Raw genomic sequence first — 24,287 nt, 5'->3', positions numbered from 1 at the left:
TCCAAAGTTCCGATCTAAAACAAAAGATTCCCAAATCCGCTCAGAAGTTCTGATTTACATAAAAAAATCAAACCTGCTCCGAAGTTCCGATCTAAAACAAAACATTTGCAAACCCGCTCCAATATTCCGTTCTAAAACAAAACATTTGCAAACCCGCTCCAATGTTCCGATCTAAAACAAAACATTCCCAAACCCTCTCTGAAGTTCCGATATAAACTAAACATTCACAAACCTGCTCCGAAATTCCGATCTAAAACAAAAGATTTGCAAACCCGCTCCGAAGTCCCGAACTGCATTCCAAAGTTCCGATCTAAAAAAAAAAAAAAAAGATTTGCAAACCCGCTCCAAAGTTACGATTTCAATTAAAAAATTCACAAACCTACTTCGAAGTTCCGATCTAATGCAAAACATTTGCAAACCCGCTCCAAAGTTCTGATCTAAAACAAAAGATTCCCAAACACGCTCTGAATTTCCGATTTAAATAAAAAAAAATTCACAAACCCGCTCCGAAGTTGTTCTAAAACTAAACATTCGCGAACTCCGATTTAGGTCCGATTTAATTCAAATGATTTGTGATCTGAACTCCAAAGTTCCAATTTAAAACAAAAGATTTGTGAACCATGCTCCGAAGTTTTGATCAAAATCAAATTGATTCACGAACCCACTCCAAAGTTCCGATCTAAAACAAAAGATTCCCAAAACTGCTCCGAATTTCCGATTACAATAAAAAAAATTCACAAACCCACTCCGAAGTTACATTCTAAAACTAAACATTCGGAAGCTTGCTCCGAAGTTCCAATTTAATTAAAATCGCGATCCATACTCCAAAGTTCCGATCTAAAACAAAAGATTCGCAAACCCACTCCGAAGTTCCAATCTAAATCAAATGATTCTGGAACTATCATTTTAGAATAAAAGCCAGAATGTGGATCGTGAATCATGTGATTTGAATCATTCAACCGATTCCTATCTAAATCAAATGATTCGCTATACGTGATGTTCCGATATAAATCAATATGTGATTTGAAGTCCTGATCTAAAACAAATAATTCACAGTGCTGGAGCACTTCAGAACAGTGATCTTTTTGCACCGCAATTGTTTAACTGATACAGAATTTCTAAAAGCTTTTAAGAAAGCCTTCAATTTGGTGCTTAAATTTTCCTTGGTCTAAAAACCAGGAGAAAGTCTCAAATACAGAAAATGTCCATGTGACAGCTAGCCCCAGTCTCCACTATTGTATATACGTGCATTGGAAATAAACGAGAACCAGGCAGTTCGTTTTTTATTCAATACGATGCTACAAAACACTGACACGTTAAAATCGTTTTACCATCACCATATGACATGCATATCAGGATACTGAAGAACATTAAAAAACATTATTTAAAAAATAAGACAGTATTGTTCCTCAAAACAGATGGTTAACAGTATTTGGCATTAAGCACACGAAACATATTAAATACGACAACATATATATATACTCATTTGTGGTTTGTTAATCATAAATACGAGTCACTTTCTGCAGGAGAGCTTGACATTTATGATCCGTAGCCACTTTTCTTATCTGAAAATAGATGTTCTGTAGAAGAATATGTCTGTACACTCTCACTCCTCCCTTCTTCGTTCCATAGACATGGACAATTTCATCTATTGCAAAGTTCAGGGTTCCCACCATCAGTTAAAATATTAGGGAGTTTAAAATGCGTGTTTTACACGTCTGCAAAAGTCATTTTTTTTAAAAAATGTAAAAAAGTACATCTGATTTATGAGTGAATCATTTTGAGTCAATTCTTTTCAGTGAATCAGTGATTCACAAATCAGTTTCTAACACAATGTAGCTGTAAAAAGTTCTTAAATTCTCAAAAGTGTATATAATGAATATAGATTTTACTACTGTGCTTTAAAATATTACATTAGCTAAACAGTGCATTTGCATTGAGCAAAACTTGTTTGCAAGCCATAAAGTGGTTTAAGTTAGTTCTTTTGAGTGAATCAGTAATTCACGAATCAGTCTGAATAATTCATTAGTGAATCAGAATGATTATTTTTTAAAAATCCACATGCGCTGTTCACAGGCGACTAGAAATCTCACGGAAAGTCACTGAAATTGATTGCTGAGAAGTGTGGGAACCCTGAAGGTTGGATCTTGTCCAGTGTGTTCAGATGGCAGTGCGTTTATAAATAAATCCGAACACTAGTCATGGTAAAGGGAATGTATTCATTTAGACGTATGCCATGCCAGTGTTAGTTACAGCATGTCACTTCTCTTGTAAACATTGTTCTGTAGGCAGAAACACTGCACGTACTTTAAAAAAAACCCAGCAAAGTGCCTCAATTATGACATGTTAAATACAACAGTGCTTTTCAAACTAAAACCACAGCAGAATACAAAATATCTTTTAATATTTTCATTCGCAGTTTGATCTGCTGATAAACAGGCCCAGACAGAATCTGCAGGCGTAATTGCATTTTCAATGCCACGTAATGGATTTTAATATGGTAAATGTGCTAATAATAAAGCTTAGAGCAGGAGGAAGATAGTCAGACATAATTCAGCGCTGCAGACTCTGTGTGGGCCTGTTTATATGTGTTAAAATAATTAAAAACTTCTGCCAACTATTTGTTTTTGTCAGAGCTTTTAGTTCAGATGCACAGAGGAGTTTTGTAAGGAAATCTTTTAGCTATATTTCTGCTGGTTTGATATTATTCAGTGTGTACTGAGGTATGATAACGCATCATGCGTTGGGTCGGATATTGTTTGTGCTGACAAGAAAATCCTGAACTTTTGCTGATGGTATTTCCTTGTACATAATAGTTAATCATTCCACAATTACAACACAGGCAGTGTTTCATTATATGTCATCATATCATTAGAAATACATAGTTATGCCGTCAATTCAAAAGACATCGACCAAACTACTAGATATACAATCTTGAGCACCAGCAGTCAATTCTTTATGCATCAAACAACAACTTATGATGGTTGGACTTTTGCATTCAGTTATTATAAGATATATGAAATGCAAACAAAATCAGTAGATTTTTAGCGTTTAAAATTTTGGTTTAGGTAGATGAGACGGGGAAGCAGAAGCAAATGATTATCAAGTCAGTTTGTAAAGCCATAAATTCATCCTAAAAATGAGAATTTGCTGCAAATGTAGTCACTCTCAGGCCATCCAAGATTAGAATGAGTTTGTTGCTTTATTAGATTTAGAGAAATGTAGCATTGCATCACTTGCTCACCAATGGATGTGAATGGGTGCCGTCCGAAAACATCACAATAATTATCCACACCACTCCAGTCCATCAGTTAACATCTTGAGAAGACAAAAGCTGAAACAAATACGTCATTCAGACAATTTTTAACTAAACTAAGAGTCCATAATCCAAAATATAACACTTCTTTTGAAAACTGAATCAGGAGAGAAATCTGCACAGATCAAGCACTGTTTATAAGTCAAAACAGTCTAAGATAGCGTAAAACAAACGTGGCTGGATTTTGATATGCAAGACAACAGGATATGGACTTTTTTTTTTTCCACTGGAGGAAGTGTTATTATGGATCATGGACTTGTATTTTAGTTTAAAATGTCTTAATAATGGATTTGTTTCAGCTTTTGTCTTCTTAAGATGTTAAGTGATGGACTGGAGTGTTGTGGATTACTTCTTGTGGATTATTGAGATGTTTTTATCGGCTGTTTGGACTCTCATTCTGACGGCACCCATTCACATCCATTGGTGAGCAAGTGATGGAATGACATTTCTCCAAGTCTGATAAAAAAAGAAACTCATCTACATTACGGATGGCCTGAGATTGAGCACATTAACAGAAAATTTCCATTTTTGGGTGAACTATTCCTTGATATTATGCAGAATTTATACTAAGACAAATACATTTAAATATATTTTATTTTAGGCCTGAAACAGACTCTACAAGTACGATGTTTGTCAAATGCCAAAGTCTGTCAAATGATTCCCAGAGAATGCATGAACTGATCAAATTTAGACTTGAAATGCAATGCAAGTTGCTTTGGATAAAAGCATCTGCTAAATGCATTAAAATATAAATGTGCAATCTGATTTTGTGTGTTGTTTTAATGCACTGCATTACTCAAGCATTTGCATGTAAAATCTATTTCAGGCCTGATTCTCCTGCATCATTAGAGAAGCCACAAAATGCCAAATGTTTATGTCAATGTTCACAACAGATAATCAGCAAAAACCTTCACTAGTAGAGCGTGCAATACTCAGTCACTTGTCTGTCTCTTGGCATCATCGTGTTTGTTAGGAACGTACCAGCTGGTGACGTCGGCGTTTGGATGTAAACAGCGTTCCAGTTAATAGAAATAAAACACTTAAGGAAGAGGAACATGAACTCAATGTTATTCACAGAAAAAGACGTACCCTCAATGGAAAATGGGAAATCCGTTTGTGCTTTAGAGAGTCGGGTTTGTCTTCTGTCACTGATGGAGAATCTCACATGGGTTTTTGTGGAGGTTTTGAAACTTTCTTCTCATATGAGCCTGCGTGCTTGTATCCGGAGACGTATCCGGACGTGTCCACCAATTCCACACGCCCTGCCTTGCCCTTGCCGCGGCCCGTCTCGTCGAAGCGCTCCTTGTGCGACCCGGTGAACTTGGTGGTGTCGGTCAAACGGGACACGGTCGGGGAAGCCACTGCTCTCTGTGAGTCCAGAAAGAGACTGTATTTAAAAGAAGGCTCTTCTGCTCACCGAAGCTGCATTTATTTGATCAAAATTACAGTAAAATCGCTAAAATTTTGAAATATTATTACAATTTAAAATAGCTGTTTTCTATGTGAATATCTGTTAAAATGTAATTTATTTTCTGTGATCAAAGCTAAATTTCCAGCATCATTACTCGTCTTCAGTGTCACATGATTCTTCAGAAATCATTCTAATATGCTGATTTGCTGCGCAAGAAACATTTATGATTATTATCAATGTTGCAGAAACTGATACATTTTATTTTTCAGGATTCTTTGATCCGATTCATCAACTTACGAACCCCCGTTTACATTTAGATTTACATTTATGAACACTTTTATTCAAATCAACTTAGGAAGGTTACTACCTATCTATACTACTATACTATCACCGCTTATTCATTTAGAGAAAGAACAGCACGTCTGCTGTGGTCTTTACCGTGACTCCAGATATAATGGGCGATTTCCCTTCTATCATTTTGTAAACCTCTTGCGCGGCGTCCTCGCTGCTCTTATCTTTGAAGCGTTTCCTGGCGAGCTCCGCGATCGCTTCTTTGAACTGGCTGTATGTAATAGTGCGGGCTGATTTGTTCCTAGAAAACAAAGACATGTGGATGATAAACTCATCACTATATCAAATATAAACACGGCAGAGCAGAAACATGCAAGACTTGATTAAAAGAGCTTCTGTAAACATGAGAAAGCTTTGAGTGACTGAAATGAAAATATTGGATGTTTCGCATTTCACATGAGAAATAACAGGGTCTGAACAACGTGATTATATTTAAATAGAATTTAAAGAGATAGTTCACCCAAAAATGAAAGTTTCCTGTTAATTTACTCACCCTCAGGCCAAGATGTAGCTGACTTTTTCTTCACTAGAACAGTAAAGAAGATTTTTAACTGTAATCATTGCGGATTCATATAATGCAAGTCAATGGCTATTGGCACTTTAAGAGCCAACAAAATCAATTAGGCAACACAAAATTTACACCCATGACTCCTGACGATATATTGAGGTCTTATGAAGTGAAACGATTAGCCTGTGCAAGAAACTGAAGGTTAGGGTTAACATTATTTCCTGTAATCCAGAGCTTCAGACAAATGGGGAAATCTGATTCTTTTCCATGAACTGATTCTTTTGGACAGTTCGTTTCAATGAACTGGTTCAATTCACTAGTTCATTTACATAATCACACAATGACGCAACCTATACGCAATTATAATATTAAAGCACCCAATAATGATGTGAAACATGGATGTTTACATTTAAAAAAATCATATCAGGCAACACAAAATTAATACCTGTGGCTTCTTAGAACTTACTCAATTCTTATGAAGTGAAACGATTGGTCTGTGCAAGAAACTGAACATTATTTACAACATTATTACCTGTAATCCAGAGCCTCAGGCTCAAACAAACATTCCGTAAGGGTGATGTCCAGTTCATGAACGAATCATTCTTTTGAACTGATTCTTTTTAGTGAACTAGTTGAACCAGTTCCTTAAATCGGACTGAATCATCTGAATCAATTGTGACTCAAGCAACACAGATCTACAAGTTGCTCAATCAAAACTTACTTTCAGACGCCTGACAGTCACTCCAACTGGACATGAGCTAAAATAGCAGCATATTTGATTCAATGATGAATTACTTTTTCAAGTAACTAGTAAACGCATTACTTTTTAATTCACAAGAAAATATCTGAGTACCTTTTTAAACAATTAATTGAAAGCTCTCCTGTCCAAATGTTGAGAGAAACCGGGAGTAAGATGTTACTTTAGTTCTAGAATAAATGTGAACATGCATTAATTTATCTCACTCACAAAAAAAAAGACACAGATTCAGTATTCCTCAAAAATGAATAAAAACAGTGAAATGCAACTCAGAATATGACACAGACCTGCAACAATTAAATGTTAAATAATACAAATATCCTTTATGTATTTAATCCCATTTTTTAACTAGCATTTTTGCTGCTGACAAGCAAAAAATACTCAAGATAAACTAACATTTGTTCTTTTTTTATTGCTAAAGAGTGTTGAACTTTCTTCTTCTGCATTCTACTCTACAGATGTGAATTTACTTTTCCTTCAGCCTGAGGCTTTTAATGTGAAAGGGCTTTTACATTTGCCAATAATCAAACTTTTTATATTAAAATCAAACAAGCAAGTCCTGCCAAGATTTAAAAAGTAACGCAAAAGTAACGTAACACATTACTTTCCATAAAAAGTAACTTATGTAATTCAATATTGTAACACAATATTGTAATGCCTTACTTTTAAAAAATAACTTTTCCAAACACTGTGTAAAACATCCACATTTCACATTATTATTGGGTGCTTTAGTAATATAACTGCATATATGACATCATTGTGTGATTATTTAAAGAAACTAGTGAACTGAACCAGTTCATTCCAAAAAAGAAGTCAGTTTTAAAAAGAAGTGTATTTGCCTGTGGCTCTGGATTACAGGTAATAATGTTGCGAACAATGCATTACAAGTAACACGAGTTACGTAATAATATTACTTTTTTCAAGTAACTAGTAAAGTAACACATTGCTTTTGAATTTCTAAGTAAACATCTCAGTTACTTTTTCAAATAATTCATTTAATTCATCTCACTCACAAAAAACAGATTCAGTATTCCTCGAAATGAATAAAAACATTAAAATGCAAACTCAGAATATGACACAACCCTGCAATAATTAAATATGTTAAATAAAACAAATATCTTTTATGTATTTAATCCCATCTTACTAACCAGTGTCTTTGCTGCCGACTTTCCATGATGCAATTCAACCACACTAATAAGCAAAAATTACTTTAGATAAACACAAACATTTGTGTTTCATTTTTTTTTATATAGCTGAAGAGTGACCTCCTGCATAAATGTACTTTTCTTTCAGCCTGAGGTGAATTCTTTTCACTTCTGATGTAAAAGGGCTTTCACATTAGAATTGTTTTATATTAAAAACATAGAAGCAAGCCCTGCCCAGATTTAAAAAGTAACGCAAAAGTAACGTAACACATTACTTTCCATAAAAAGTAACTAAGTAACGTAATTAGTTACTTTTTCAGGGAGTAAATTGTAATGCATTACTTTTAAAAGTAACTTTCCCCAACACTGGTTGCAAATAATGTTCAGTTTCTTGCACAGACTGATTGTTTTGCTTCATAAGACCTCAATATATCATCAGGAGCCACGGGTATTAATTATGTGATTTTTTTTGACTCTCAAAATGCCGGTACACATTGACTTGCATTTTATGAATCACCAAGGACCATGATTTCAGCTTAAAAGTCTTCTTCACTGTTCTACAGAAGAAAAAATAAAGTCACCTACATTTTGAATGGCCTAAGGCCGAGTAAATTAACAGATAATTTTCATTTTTCGGTGAACTATTCCTTTAAGATTGCACAGTAAGTGCTTGCATAAAGGTCTGAAAGTGTTGCATGAACTAAGAGCAGATGCGGTGTAACAGCCGTGTGTGATCACTCAAACATGTCAGTTCTGAGAGGCCCGGCGTCACACACGAGTCTTTCAGTTCAGAAATGCACTTCTAATCAACTCTAAAAGAAAGGAAATGCTTCCCAAATCTGCAGTTAGTACCGTCGAGGGCCGAGCGTCCAATCAAACTGCACGGTATTTTGTTTACTTTAGTACAATAAACAGTTTTGTTTCTGTCAGCATCCCGAAGTAGAACTAGTTGAGAATGGCTGATTTATCTGGCCCTAAAGCAGGATTTGCATTATGAACCCATTCAGCTCGTAAAGCAACACTTAAAAAGGCACATAGTAACACAAACACAAACAGCCTTTACCGTGGTGATCGAGAACCTAAACAAAAGCCCGTAAAGCCCTGCTGTCATAGCAACAAGCTTGGGTAAACACGCCTCTTTGGCTTTATAATTAATTCGACTTCTTTGCTGAGCAGTTTTGTTTGTGCGATCCTTCAGCGCTGCGACTGTTCCCGGCTGCCTAATGTCAGTGAGAAACTCGGGGCTGTTCTCTCTCTCGCTGCTGTCTTCTCAGCTATGAGGATTTGCAGAATGCTAGTCATAAACCGCAATATTACCCTGCATATGCATTTATTAACACGTGAACGCGTATAAATCACAACTGCTCTGTATCATATTTTGCCAAATGGAAATCAATACTTGTTTCTTAGTCATTTTGAGGTGCAGATTCCAAAAATAGTATCTGCTCATGCTTTTTCACAAAATATGATGCATTTTGTAGCATTTTTGCTTTTGACAAGCAGTTGTGCAGTGAAGAAGTTTTGTATTAATGCTTGGTCAATAGAAAAACTGCCACAAAGAAGATTCCTGTCTGAATCTGAACCAATTCTCAGCCCGTTTTTACATGCATGATATTATTTTATGCCAAATCCTGATTTTAAAGCTTGAATTATGACTAGTGACAGTGAAAATGCAAACATAACCCAGATGATTTCTGCCACATCTTTTTTACTGCATCCAAACAGTCATAGAAAATGACAAATTTCGAGAAAAATTAGCTTATTTTGTAAAGTGATTTGACATTAAATGGACTATTTGCACATACTACTGTAGGTTAAACTAGGTAAAGAAGTTTGTCAAGACAAACTTTGAAGCTGGCTTGAGAAGGCCTGGACAGAAAGTTTGAAAGAAGTTTTACAAGTTTTAAAAGATTTTAAAAGTTTGACGATTTTCAGGCTGAAATAGATTGAAGTTTAAAGTAGTTTTGAAGCTTAAAGCTTAAATGTTTTGAAGGCAATACAGTGTCAGATCGATAGATAACATGTTATTAGCATGATTAGCATGTTGCTAGCATGTTCTTAGCATTATTAACATGTAGTTAACATGTTACTAACATTTGTATGTTACTAATATGCGGCTAGTATGATTATCATTTTGCTAGCATGTTGTTAGCATGTTTATAGCATGATTAGCAAGTTACTAGCATGTTGCTAGCATGTTACTAACATGACTTGCATGCTACTATTGTGTGGCTAGTATGATTAGCATGTTGCTAGCATGTTGTTAACATGATTAGTATGTTGTTAACATGTTTATAGCATGTTTATACCATGATTAGCATGTTGTTAACATTTTTAAACATGATTACCATGTTTATAGCATTTTTTAATATGATTAGAAAGGTACTAGCATGTTGCTAGCATGTTACTAGCATGATTTGCATGTTACTAACGTGTGGCTAGTATGATTGCATGATTAGCAAGTTGCTAGCATGTTGCTAGCATGTTACTAACATGATTTGCATGTTACTAATGAGTGGCTAGTAGGATTAGCATGTTGCTAGCATGATGTTAACATGATAAGTATGTTGTTAACATGTTTATAGCATGTTTATACCATGATTAGCATGTTGTTAACATTTTTAAACATGATTACCATGTTTCTAGCCTTTTTTAACCTGATTAGCAAGTTACTAGCATGTTGCTAGCATGTTACTAGCATGATTTCCATGTTACTAACGTGTGGCTAGTATGATTGCATGATTAGCAAATTGCTAGCATGTTGCTAGCATGTTACTAACATGATTTGCATGTTACTAATGAGTGGCTAGTAGGATTAGCATGTTGCTAGCATGATGTTAACATGATTAGTATGTTGTTAACATGTTTATAGCATGTTTATACCATGATTAGCATGTTGTTAACATTTTTAAACATGATTACCATGTTTCTAGCCTTTTTTTAACATGATTAGCAAGTTACTAGCATGTTGCTAGCATGTTACTAACATGACTTGCATGTTACTATTGTGTGGCTAATATGATTAGCATGTTGCTAGCATGTTGTTAACATGATTAGCATGTTTCTAACATGTTTATAGCATATTTATACCATGATTAGCATGTTGTTAACATTTTTAAACATGATTACCATGTTTCTAGCCTTTTTTTTAACATGATTAGCATGTTACTAGCATGTTACTAGCATGATTTGCATGTTACTGACGTGTGGCTAGTATGATTGCATGATTAGCAAGTTGCTAGCATGTTGCTAGCATGTTACTAACATGATTTGCATGTTACTAATGAGTGGCTAGTATGATTAGCATGTTGCTAGCATGATTAACATTCCGTTAGCATGTTTTTAACATTTTTTAACATGATTAACATGTTAACATGTTTCTAGCATGATTAGCATGTCGCTAGCATATTGTTAATATGATTAGCATGTTGATAGTATGTTTCTACCATTACTCACAAGTTACTAGCATGCTGTTAGTATAATTAGAATGTTAGTAGCATGATTAGCAAGCAACTAGCATGTTGCTAACATGATTAACATGTTAATAGCATGTTGCTAGCATGTTTCTAAGATGATTAGCATGTCGTTAGGATATTGTTAATATGATTAGCATGTTGATAGCATGTTTCTACCATTACTAACAAGTTACTAACATGCTGCTAGTATGATTAGCAAGCAACTAGCATGTTGCTAACATGATTAGCATGTTAATAGCATGTTGCTAGCATGATTAGCATGTTGCTAGCATGTTGCTAGCATGTTGTTACTAAACATGTTACACATTGTTACTAGCATGTTGAACGCTCGGTCACAGCATGATTAACATAGTTAGCCTGTTAGTAGCATGATGTTAGCATGATTAGCAGGTTTCTAGCATGTTTCTACCATGATCAGCATGTTATTAGCATGTTGCTAGCATGATTAGCATATTGTTAACATGATTTCACGCATTGATAGCGTTTTAACACACTGACACCATGACTATCAAGTTGCTAGCTTGAATTAAAACAGAAAAAGTCATTTTCATGTCATATTGACAAATATTTGTTTTTGTTTTAAGCATAAAACCTTAAGAATAAACTTAAGCAAAAAATTTTACCCCTCAAGTAAATGTATCTTGATTTAAAGATGTTTAAATATTTGTATTGTAAAACAAAAATACTGAGGAAGAATCTTTTTTTTTTTCAGTGCATGCAACATTTAATGCCACGACTTTGCTCTCTGATTTAAGACCTTTTTACGGCCTTAATTTGTGCCAGGGAGAATTAAGACATTTTTAGACCCACAGAAGCCCTAGTTTGTGTATATTTGTCTGTAATGTGGTATTACGTGCTGAATGGGGGAGTACTGTAATGTTTGCATTGCTTTAAATGTGCCGTGGCTTTATCAAGCATCATTAACATCAATCGGACGGGTTTTAATCTGTGCGGGCCGCACTGATTAAAGGAAACACACGCCTTTAGTTTGGATGCTGTACAACTGCAATCTTTATCTTTGGCCTGAGCGTCCGCACACATGCTGAATACACACTCTGTTTGGCTCAGGCAGTCAAGTTCAAATAGGACAAAAAACATCTGAAAAGCATCAAAACATTTGCTGAAATAACTTACATTTTGTTTGCTTGCTTTTCTTTTCCTGTAAAGCATCAAAAAGCACAAAAAAGCATCGTGCAAATATCATTGTTCTTTTATAACAGCATACAGGTTTGCACCGACTTCCTTTTTGATTGCACTTGCACCTTTACTTTAAATGTTAATGCATGCCACACATTGCACGCATTCGTTCTTTCTGCCTCTCGTTTTTTCTGTTCAGCCACGTTGTTCTGACGCCGTCTAGCAGAATAATCTTTATTCTCACTCAGCCGGGGTGAAGTGAATCTCTAAAAGGCAGAGAATATCTTTTATGCATAAATACTACATTTGGATAAATTCATTCTGCTACTCAAATGTTTAAAGATGAGATCAGGGAACACGCTGCTCTATATTAAGGGCACGTTATTAAAATCTGGCCCTGCTGAAGCAACGATGACTCTTTCTGTCCTGCAGTCATCAGGGTTATTCAGCATGAGCCATCATGGCCTGTGGCTGTGGGGGAAGAACCAGAAAAACATCAACACAGCACGACTCCTCTTCATCGCACAGTGTCATGTAACTCTCTCTCACTGATTTACTATTATAGTATATAGTGTTTTTATATATATATATATATATTCCATTTTCAATTTCATTTTAGTTAAAGTTTTAGTAATTTTGTCATGTATATTGTCATTTTAATTTTTTAAAAATGTTTAAATATTATATGCAATAATATTAATTACTAAATTAAATTAAATAATTATTTAATTTTTTTTTTTTATTTTAATGCTTTTTTAAGTAACAAAATTTTTTTTATAGAATGCATATTCAAAAAATACTGCATGCAATTGCTGAGGCAATTGTGTTACTGTCACAGAAAATATCACAGCTACACTCCTACACTGCAGTCTATTACACTGATTGCACTAAAAAACAGGAGTTTTATCCCATCTGTTAACATGCACATATTGCATAATGCACAGATCAGCTGAGAAATGTAATTTCGTCTCTCATTTGCTGCATTATTTATGATATAATTTGACCTGCACATGTGAGAGATGACTAAATACATGCATGTTAATCTGTCACTAACTTGCATCTTCCCTGCATGATTTGCTAACCTTATCTGAACCTGTTGTGAAACAGTGACGCATTAAGAAGAGAACTGGATGCGAGTGAGTAGAAGTGGGTCAGATGACCAGATGTGATTTAAAACCACACGGCCTAAATCAGATCTCATAGTGTTTTTGCAGTTTACACGCATGCAACATCTGTGTTTATGTGTATGCGACATACACGCCAGATGTCTAAAAGAAAATCCTATTGGTTGACAAGTGTAATCGCATCCTACCTAGACAGCACTGAGCATTTCAGGCACAAATTATTGGACAAAATCAGAGACAGCATTGCATGCATGTTTTATAGACAATGCAATCATAGGATGCATTGCAATACACTTAAAATAAGTGATGCAAGAAGGGAGATGGAAATATTAATTGCAGCTCAAACAACAGAGCATGGCGCTAACAACGCCAGGGTCACAGGTTAGATTCCCAGGGAATGCAGCTGAATGTATTGAATGCATTAATGCTTCTGGATAACAGTGTCAGCTAAATGCATGAATGTAAAATGTTATTGCACATATATACTTAATGCAATTAGTTACTTTTAGGAAGTAACACCATATTGTAATGCATTACTTTTTAAAGTAAAATTAAAACCACATTTGAACACGACCCAAATCAGATCTCATAGTGTTTTTGCGTTTTACATGCATGCAACATCTGTGTTTATATGTATGCAACACACATGCCAGATGTCTGAAAGAAAATCCTATTGGTTGACAGTGTAATCGCATCCTACCTAGACAGCACTGAGCATTTCAGGCACAATGTATTGGACAAAATCAAAGAAAGCATTGCATGCATACTTCATAGACAATGCAATCCCAGAATGCATTGCAATAATACCCTCAAAATGAGTGATGCAAGAAGGGAGATATAAATATTATTGCAGCTCAAACAGTACAGCATGGCGCAAACAAACGCCAGGGTCATGGGTTTGATTCCCAGGGAATGCATGGACTGAATGTATTGAATGCATAAATGCCTCTGGATAAAAGTGTCTGCTAAATGCATAAATATAAAATGTAATTGCACATATATATTTAATCAGTATGTAATATTTTATGAAATTAGTTACTTTCAGGAAGTAAAGCAATATTGTAATGCATTACTTTTAAAAGTAAAATTAGAACCACATTTGCATGTGGCCCAAGAAAATCTTACTGGTTGACAGTGTAATCACATCTTACCTAGACAGAACTGAGCATTTCAGGCACAATGCATTGGACAAAATCAAAGACAGCATTGCATGCATGCTTCACAGACAATGCAATCCCAGAATGCATTGCAATAATACCCTTAAAATGAGTGATGCAAGAAGGGAGATATAAATATTATTGCAGCTCAAACAGTAGAGCATGGCTGACAATGCCAGGGTCATGGGTTTGATTCCCAGGGAATGCATAAACTGAATGTATTGAATCCATTAATGCTTCTGGATAAAAGTGTCTCCTAAATGCACGAATGTAAAATGTTATTGCATGTATATTTAAGTAATGCAATTAGTTACTTTTAGGAAGTAATGCAATATTGTTTTGTAATATTGCAATACTGTAATGCATTACTTTTAAAAGTATCTTTTCCCAAGACTGGTCCTAAATGTCTAAAAGTGGTGCAAATGATGACTCACTTGACTTTGGAGAAGACTATGTCCACGTCTGTGAGGGTGATGCTCTTGCCGTCGATGACGCCGCAGTCTTTACACAGTTTGGACCAGTTCTTGCCGTTCAACTCTTTGCCGGTGGCTCGCGTGTCTCCGTGGATGGCGAAGCGGCGGAAGGACTCCTCCAGCGCGGTGATCTCCACGGGCGTTTTGGCTCCCGCTCCTCCGTCGCTCGTGCCGTTGGACGCGGAGGACAGGCGTTTGGCCGCGTGATCTTTCGGGTGCTCGCTGTGCGTCCGCATGGGCGAACTGTTGGGTACGGGGTGTTTGGCGGTCTGAACTTTAAACTCCTCCATGTTGCTGGTGAAGAATGAGAATGTTAATAGTTAATATAGCTGCAACAAAAAAAAATTGTGCATCTTTCTTTATTACCATTTTAATTTGTTATATGTGACCCTGGACCACAAAACCTGTCGTAAGTAGCATGGGTATATTTGCAGCAATTGCCAACAATACATTGTATGGGTCAAAATTATCGATTTTTCTTTTATGCCCAAATCATTATGATATTAAGTAAAGATCATGTTCCATTAAGATATTTTGTAAATTTTCTACCATAAATAAATCAAAACTTAATTTTTGATTAGTAATATGCATTGCTAAAAACTTAATCTAGACAACTTTAAAGGCGATTTTCTCAGTATTTTTATTTTTTTGCACCTTCAGATTCCAGCTAAATATTGTCCTAACAAACCATACATCAATGGAAAGCCTATTTATTCATTCATGATGCATAAATCTCAATTTTTAAAAAAATGAACCTTATGACTGGTCATATTGATTATTATGCTTATGCAAATGTATATATTAGATGTTAATGTTTATATTATAATATTAATTATTCATATATATATATATATATATATATATATATACACACAAGAGAGAGAAAATATTATATAAAATATTATAAAATATATATATATAATCATTCATATATATATATAGAGAGAGAGAGAGCATAATTTATTACATATAAAACATTAAAATTGATATATATGTTATATATGTAATAAAATATGCTAACGTGTATATTATATATTAATTATTCATATATAGAGAGAGAGCATAAATGATTACATATATAACAGATTAAAATTAATATATATGTTATATATGTAATAAAATATGTGAACGTATATATTATATATTAATTATATATATATACAGAGAGAGCATTATTTATTAAATATATGACAGATTAAAATTAATATATGTGTTAAATTATGCTAAAGTATAAATAAACAATACATGTATATAAAAACTATAATTTTATTATATCATATATATAAATTAGAATTTCAGTAATTTACATCATATATAATTAATTATAAAATTATAATAATGTTATAATTAATTGTAATGTATATATTAACTGAATTTTAAGTGTGCTTAATATAATATATTTTATTATATACAATAGAATATATAAATTATAACACACAATTTTATATATAATTATCATATGTGTATTTTGATATTTTATTATATACAATAGAATATATAAATTATGCATATATATATATAAATTATAATTGCAGTAATTCATAATTTACATAATATATAATTAATTATAAAATTATAATAATGTTATAATTAATTATAATGTATACAATAGAATATATAAATATATATAAAACTCAGATATTTCTTATATTATATATATATATATATATATGCAAGTCTAGTCTGACCTTTGCCCTCTGCTGCCCCTCCAGAGCTCTGTTCCCACGTCAGCGTTGCTCGTGTTGAGTCGCTCCTTGTCCTTCTTGATGCAGCTGAAACAACAACAGGAGTTTTGTAGTGATCATACAGAGCAAAACAGCAATAATACTAATATTATTTTGGGAGTTTAGAACTCAAGTGTTTCATAATGTCAAGCTCAGATTCATTCATTTATTTTGAATAATCTGAATCATCCAACAAGTTCCAAATGAAAAGAGAAAATAAATGAATGAGAGGCAGCATTTGAGAAGCAATTCACTAGGTTACTAATAATAGGCATTATCTCATGATTATGCAATATAAAATAGATTTCAGGGTTGAATTTCCAACAAAAATAACTAGATTACAATATATACAGATAATGTGATATAAAAAGACTACAATATCACATCACTAGATTAATGTGATTATTGTAGCTCACAATTTGCTTCAGGTTAAGTATTACGAAGATATAATTAATGTTATTAATAAGTGTGTCATTCATGATGTAATCATCTACAAGAAGACACAAACGCTCAGCATTACTCACTCACGCTGGTGCAGCAAATGAATTAGATTCAGTAATTAAGAAATGAAAATAAAATCAAAATGAACCTTATCTGACGAACCAAATCAAACGCAAAGCAAAAGCAGAGATGATTCATAAGAAATCAGTGCAGAAACATCGTTCAAAACAAAAGACACAACCGCAAGCGCACACTAAAAAACAAAACCAACCATGATTGGTCGCTTCAAACGCCACACGCTCTCTTCCTGTCTAAGTGGGCGGCACTTGGTCATAACCCACAATGTGCTAATGTCGAAAGTCTGACTAATCTCACACAATTTCAGTCACACGTTAGTCCTGGTACCAACATCTAACAGTATTTATAGCTGTTAAAATGAGCACAGACTACATTAGTCACCAATGCTCACCTCCCAGAAGCTCCCATAATGCAACCGCACTAGCCCTGCGCTGTCATAGTCAAATTCAAAGTGGAAGATTTCTAACTTTCAAATGTTATAAACCTCTGTCTGGCCCTTCACTAGCAGCTTCTTCTGTCCCGAGCCAAACGAGGCTTACGTCACGCGTCCGTAACAGTAGTTGAATCTGTCTTTATGGTCGGACAACAGAGCTCTGTAGGCCAAAGTGAACTCCTCAAGTACAGTCAATGTACAAGAGGACCCTCAAAATCCACTTGAAGATGTCCCTATTCAAGAGCATTGTGTTTTACTTGTCTGTCAACAGAGAAACAAACCTTTCTGAATGGCTCTCAATCATGTCATTCAGCTCTAAGAGCCCATTGTGCCGTCTAGTGTAATACACACACGCAGCGACATCGCCTCTATCGCTGGCGTTAGCGGGGCAGAGTGACGCGCCGTCAATAAATGTTAACATTCTTATCTTACGTGCTAAAAATAGAGTGACACGAAAAACACGGAGGAATGCAAACATATAAGACGGGTTAAGAAGAGGACAAACTCTGAGTTTGGTGCATTGATTGCAGAATGATTCATTTGTTATGGAAATAATCTTTTGCTTTGTGTCCAAGTTACAAATAAAGAGAATTGCATAGAGCATCCATCCATCCAATTGCATGTTTTATTTGTAAAATATTTAAACCACTGTTTTATAAAATTACTTTATATTTAAATACATGATTATATTATTTGTGCATGATTATTTTTGGACTTTGCATACTTCCTGACGAAAAAAAAGAAATTCACAGATCACAGATTTTTATCATAACAATATAATATTTTCTAATAAAACTTTAGATCTTTCTTCTGATTTAAAATGATAGGCCCCCTGCATGTTATTTTCTGTAAAAATAAAAGTTTTGTGTAAAATAATGTGTATTATTATTATTATTGTAATTATAATATTATATTTATTCTTAAATACTTTATTTTTATTTTGTAGTAAAATTATTAAATGCTATTTTGTTTAATATTTGCATTTAGTAATAATAATAATAATCAGTATTATTATTAGTCATACTGCAACTTGTGCAGCCCTATTTATTTATTTTTTAAATATTGCTTTTTAATAATAATTGCAACCCCCCCCAAATTGCCCTATAATGCATATATAATTATTCCTAATAATTATTATAAATATTATATTGAAATATTTATTTATATATTATATTTATTATCATTATTATTAATTAATAAATGTGATTCAATCTCTAAATGTTTAATTGTAAAAAATATATTTATCAATAAAAGTGACAGCTTATATAAAAAAAGTTTAAATAAGTCTAAATTCCAATACGGTTGTGTTGGACAAAAATAAAGAAATTCACATATTTTTATATTTGCATTTAGTAATAATAATAATTTTTAATAATTATTTATAATTTATTATTATTGGTCATATTGCAACTTGTTCAGCCCCACAAACAAGCATAACAAACCTGGTGTTTTTATTTATTAATTTTTTAAATATTGAAATTTAAAATTTTAAAATTTAAATCACAAAAAATTTAAAATGTAAAATTTAAATTTGTGCAATAGCAATTTATGAAACAGTGCAATAACTATAATCTAAACTGTGCAATAACTGTGCAATTTGTTTTGACAGTAACTATTATTGTTTTTTTTTTCTCCTTTGTATTTGTATAGATATTTTTTGAGCGTTGGCCTTATATTTGCACTTCTTTTTTTGCTGCTGTAGCACAGAAATTTCCCATTGTGTGACGAATAAAGGTTTATCTATCTATCTATCTATCTATCTAATTTTACAAATTTAATTTATTTGTAAAAGTGACACTTAAAAAGTGAAAAATAAAAAGTGTCATCCTAAATTCTAATACTATTGTTATGTCAACAAATCATATTTACAAAATATTTATTTAAGGCAATATATGTGTTGCTTTAAATAACTTACCTGAACGCACCCAGTCAATAATTTCTGCAATCATTAACACCATAAAACTGACACTACTAAAAACTGAAGTGATAATACCAGAGTTAATCAGATTTATTACAGTATTTGCTGCATGTAAACACAACTATGTAATCTAAGCAGGTGTAATTCAAGTGATCAGGAAAGACATCTGCTGCTGTGTAATACTGGAGGACATTCAGGGAACTTCACAAAAGCACAGAGAATGATGAAGCATCAGAAAGGAGAAATGCTTGTTTTCATGCACACGGGCCTCAAGAGAATCTGTGATTGGTGGATCGCATGATGGCATGCATTCGCCTTCTGGTCATGAGTTGCACAGATGAGAGCGCATACAATGAACTGACCTATTTTATACAAAAAAAAACTATTTATATCTGCGAAAAATAGATATAGGATTCAAAAAAAATTCAAGTGACATAAAGCACTAAGGATAGAAAGAGGATATGATGCAACACATAAACAGAGAAATCTGAAGCTCTTGGAGTTAACACTGCCAAATGGGTGTTTAATGGGATTGATTTCACTGGAAAATGATGCAATAACAAACATGTTTCAGTGTTATTTTGATTAGTTTTTACTAATATTGAGTTTTTATTTTTATATAATCCATTTTAAGTTTAAATTTGTAGTAATTTCAGCATTTTTAAAAATTGTAGTTTTATGTCCTTGTCGTTTTTATTAATTTTTATATATGGTTTGGTTTTAGTTTCGGTTTTAGTACACTGGAATAACCCTGACATGATTGGCCTGTACAAATCAAAATGCTATCACAAGGAGGAAGTGCACGAAGAGATAAAATACCTTGAATTTAATGCAAGTCGCTGTGGATAACAGTGCCTGCCAAATGCATCAATACAAATGCATGAATCTAGAGCAGACAAACATGTCTCCATGAGTGTGTTGTGTGTCCATGTGCTTCACAAACACCCGTCTGACGCCCTCAGATCACGCTGCTGCTGATGATCGGGTCAACTACATCTCTCATTACATCACCCGTCGCCCGTCCAGTGATGCTAACTGTCACTCATTTATACAGACATGCGTCTGTCCTGCCGTCCATGTCCTTACATGTTGTCTCCAGCGTGAGAGTTTTGCATACACTGACTCTGCAACAAAGCACTGATGATTGCAGCACAAGTGGAGACTATGACATGTCAAATATACAATACAGGCCTTGTTTCAAGGCTTCACCTCAAATCTTAAGGTCTGTTTGGGATGTTGCGGTAATGCTGACGTCAGAGACAAGTGTTTTTTCTGACACAACCTGGAACTGAGAAATCTGGGCCAAACTCAGCAAATGGCTGCATCCTCTGCTCAGGCGAAGATAACTGACCAACATATGGACGAAACAACTGTGATGAGAGAAAATTTAAAAACCTCCAGGATTTTTCCTTTTCTGAACAAAAGCACAATCTCAAATATATTTCGATTAAATTTCATTTAGATACGCCAAATATCAATACACAAATATACTGATGGATGGACAGATGTAAAGATGGATCGATGGATGGATGAACAAGTAAATGGACAGACATTCAGATATGCCAGATATCAATACACAAACATACTGATGGATGGATGGACGGACGGATGGACGGACGGCTGGACGGATAGATGTATAGATAGATGGATGGAGGGACAGACAGACGGATGGACAGACGGATTGATGAATGGATGGATGTATGGACAGATGTAAAGATGGACGAATGGACAGATGTAAAGATGGATTGATGGATGGATGGAAGGATGGACAGATGTAAGGATGTATGATGGATGAACAGATGGATGGATGGGTGGATGGACGGATGGATGGACATACGTAAAGATGGATGATGGATGGATGGACGGATGGACAGACGTAAAGACTGATGGATGGACATACGGACATAAAGATGGATGGATGGACAGACGTAAAGATGGATGATGGATGGATGGATGGATGGACAGATGTAAAGATGGATGGATGACAGATGGACAGACATAAAGATGGATCAATGGAGGGGTGGACAGATGTAAAGACTGATGGATGGACATACGGACATAAAGATGGATGGATTGATGGATGAAGAGACATAAATATGGATGATGGATGGATGAACAGACGAACGGACAGACATATCTAAGGATAGATGGATGGATGGATGGACAGATGGACAGACGTAAAGACTGATGGATGGACATACGGACATAAAGATGGATGGATGGATGGACAGATGTAAAGATGGATGGATGACAGATGGACAGACATAAAGATGGATCAATGGAGGGGTGGACAGATGTAAAGACTGATGGATGGACATACGGACATAAAGATGGATGGATGGAGAGACATAAATATGGATGATGGATGGATGAACAGACGAACGGACAGACATATCTAAGGATAGATGGATGGATGGATGGACAGATGGACAGACGTAAAGACTGATGGATGGACATACGGACATAAAGATGGATGGATGGATGGACAGATGTAAAGATGGATGGATGACAGATGGACAGACATAAAGATGGATGAATGGAGGGGTGGACAGATGTAAAGACTGGTGGATGGACATACGGACATAAAGATGGATGGATGGAGAGACATAAATATGGATGATGGATGGATGAACAGACGAACGGACAGACATATCTAAGGACAGATGGATGGATGGATGGATGGATGGACAGATGGACAGACGTAAAGACTAATGGATGGACATACGGACAGAAAGACGTAAGGATAGATGGACAGATGTAAAGACTGCATGGACATACGGACATAAAGATGGTTGGATGGATTGACAAACATAAAATGGATGGATGGACAGATGTAAAGATGGACAGATTGTAAAGATGGATGGCTGGATGGACAGACAGAAGAACAGAAAGACAAAAGAATGGATGGACGGACAGATGTAAAGATGAATGGATGGAAGGATAGACGGACAGACGGATAGACAGACTTAAAGATAGATGGATGGATGGACAGACGTATGGGCGTATAGATGGATGGATGGATAGATAGATATATATACATGGAACGATGGATGTATGAATGGATGGATAGATGTACAGATGAATGTCAAGTCACCTTTATTTATATAGCGCTTTTAACAATACAGATTGTGTCAATGCTGCTTTCCAGTATTAAATAGGAAAATAGTGTGTCGATATACAAGAGGACGATTAGTAAACACTCAATTTACTTAAAAGTCAATTCATCATTTATTCACTGATGTCATTGTCCAAATCAGTTCAGTTCAAGTAGTATCGGTGCAACCAAGTTGACAATATTGCCAGAAATTAAGTGATGACTTTAAGCTTGGATAGATAGACCTAAAAATTAAATGATGGATCAATGATGTATAGATAAATGTATATATGGACGGATGGACAGAAGTATAATTAAAAGGATGGATGAATAGACTTATAGATGGATGGCCAGATCTATCTATATTTAGAAAAGTGTGTTTTAAATGTGTATCTTCGTCTCTCTCTGCCGGTGTTTATGTAATCGCTCTATACATTATCAGCATCACACAGGCGTTACATAAACTCAGCACGAGCATCCTGAAGAAACACGTGATCATTGTTATTGTCATGAACGCGCTGTGTCTCTCATGCATCCGAACATGCAACAATACTGACAAACACATAACAAAACCAGCACGCAATTACGCAACAAAGCAAAAATGAAAGTAAATCAAACGAACTTCCGTGACAACGATCAATAATGAAGCGCACAGTCTGCTCGGTTTGGTTTGATGTAAAACGATAAATACATAAACGCGCTCATGATCAAACGCACAATATTTAAGCGTCAAACGCGGTTAATTTGACGAAATGAGAAAAACGCGTTGCTGTAAAGAACGAAAGACAGTCTTACCTGAATGACGCCCCTGTCGGTTTCTTCTTTCCGTCGGTGTCTAGCAGAACATGTTTATATTAGACATCCGCGAGAATGACAAACGCGACGCGACGCTTGCTGCGATCCGCGTATGAATGTGCGCTTTGCTGGTGAGCGCACGCTCGAGGACGATCAGACGCCGCGCGGTGATTGGCTCGCGCACTGGCACCTCAAACTCACTGTGCCAGCTTGAGGGGAAATAATTTATTAAGAAATAACAACGTGTTACTATGAGCTACTATATATTTAAACACACCAACAACGAAAAAACACAAAACAAATGTTTAATTTTTTTAAATAAAATATAATAGTCTCCAACAGCTTATACTGCTGTTAATTATGATTACCATCTAACATATTTTTTTAACATATAAAAAGCACTTATGCACAGAATGGAAGATTCACAATCTTGCATCAAGTTCCAAAATGAATGGCACTAAACATGCTTATAAACAAACATTAAAATAAGTGGAAATGCAGGAAGAGAATGTTTTTAGTAGGCTGGATAATGTTTTCCCAAAGGGAATGGCTGTTTCCTTTTGCAGTAATCAAGATGAAGCTTGCTAATGTTGGAATGCAGGATGCATCTCTTCATAGGGATTGAGAATACATCTTAAAATCCACAAAATGTTACACAACTAGGGTTCTGGACCTGGATTATATAATAGGCCCTCCGAATAATGCAAGGGAGACCAGGACTAGATGTCACACTTTTCAGTTTGTGCTAGGAAATTTCAGACGTTCTTCTTCTTCCAAAAATAATAATAATAATAATAGTAATAATTAATTAATACAAACATACATACATAACAAAAAAGTAAATAAATAAACAAATAAATGAAATAAATAATAATAATTACATAATGGTGATACTGGAATTAATTTGTAGGACAGAATTCAGTAAAAATAGTCATATTTCAGACTGTTT

At 34.7% G+C, this 24,287-nt stretch overlaps 1 protein-coding gene across 1 annotated transcript; it reads right to left on the bottom strand.

The window, feature by feature from the left end:
- Positions 1-1,257: 1,257 nt before the first annotated feature.
- LOC127178032 (tubulin polymerization-promoting protein) lies at positions 1,258-23,486 on the bottom strand. Its single transcript, XM_051130655.1, has 5 exons — positions 23,339-23,486; positions 16,544-16,627; positions 14,817-15,149; positions 5,166-5,319; positions 1,258-4,684 (listed from the first exon to the last, which is right to left on the bottom strand). The coding sequence occupies exons 3-5, from the start codon at positions 15,143-15,145 to the stop codon at positions 4,478-4,480; spliced, it is 690 nt and encodes a 229-aa protein (XP_050986612.1). The 5' UTR covers positions 15,146-15,149; positions 16,544-16,627; positions 23,339-23,486; the 3' UTR covers positions 1,258-4,477.
- Positions 23,487-24,287: the final 801 nt, after the last annotated feature.

Source organism: Labeo rohita, chromosome 16 (assembly GCF_022985175.1).
Source record: "Labeo rohita strain BAU-BD-2019 chromosome 16, IGBB_LRoh.1.0, whole genome shotgun sequence".
Lineage (NCBI taxonomy): Eukaryota > Metazoa > Chordata > Actinopteri > Cypriniformes > Cyprinidae > Labeo > Labeo rohita.
The sequence above is the reverse complement of the archived record's forward strand: the minus strand, read 5'-3'. Positions and strand labels throughout refer to the sequence as shown.

What these genes read in the sequence shown, in the direction of transcription:
- LOC127178032 (XM_051130655.1), bottom strand. Translation starts at nt 15,145, where the DNA reads ATGGAGGAGTTTAAAGTTCAGACCGCCAAACACCCCGTACCCAACAGT. An exon ending in ATAGTCTTCTCCAAAGTCAA is followed by an intron (nt 5,320 to 14,816) that starts GTGAGTCATCAT and finishes TTTGTTTTCTAG; the next exon opens with GAACAAATCAGCCCGCACTA. An exon ending in CCATTATATCTGGAGTCACG is followed by an intron (nt 4,685 to 5,165) that starts GTAAAGACCACA and finishes CTGGACTCACAG; the next exon opens with AGAGCAGTGGCTTCCCCGAC.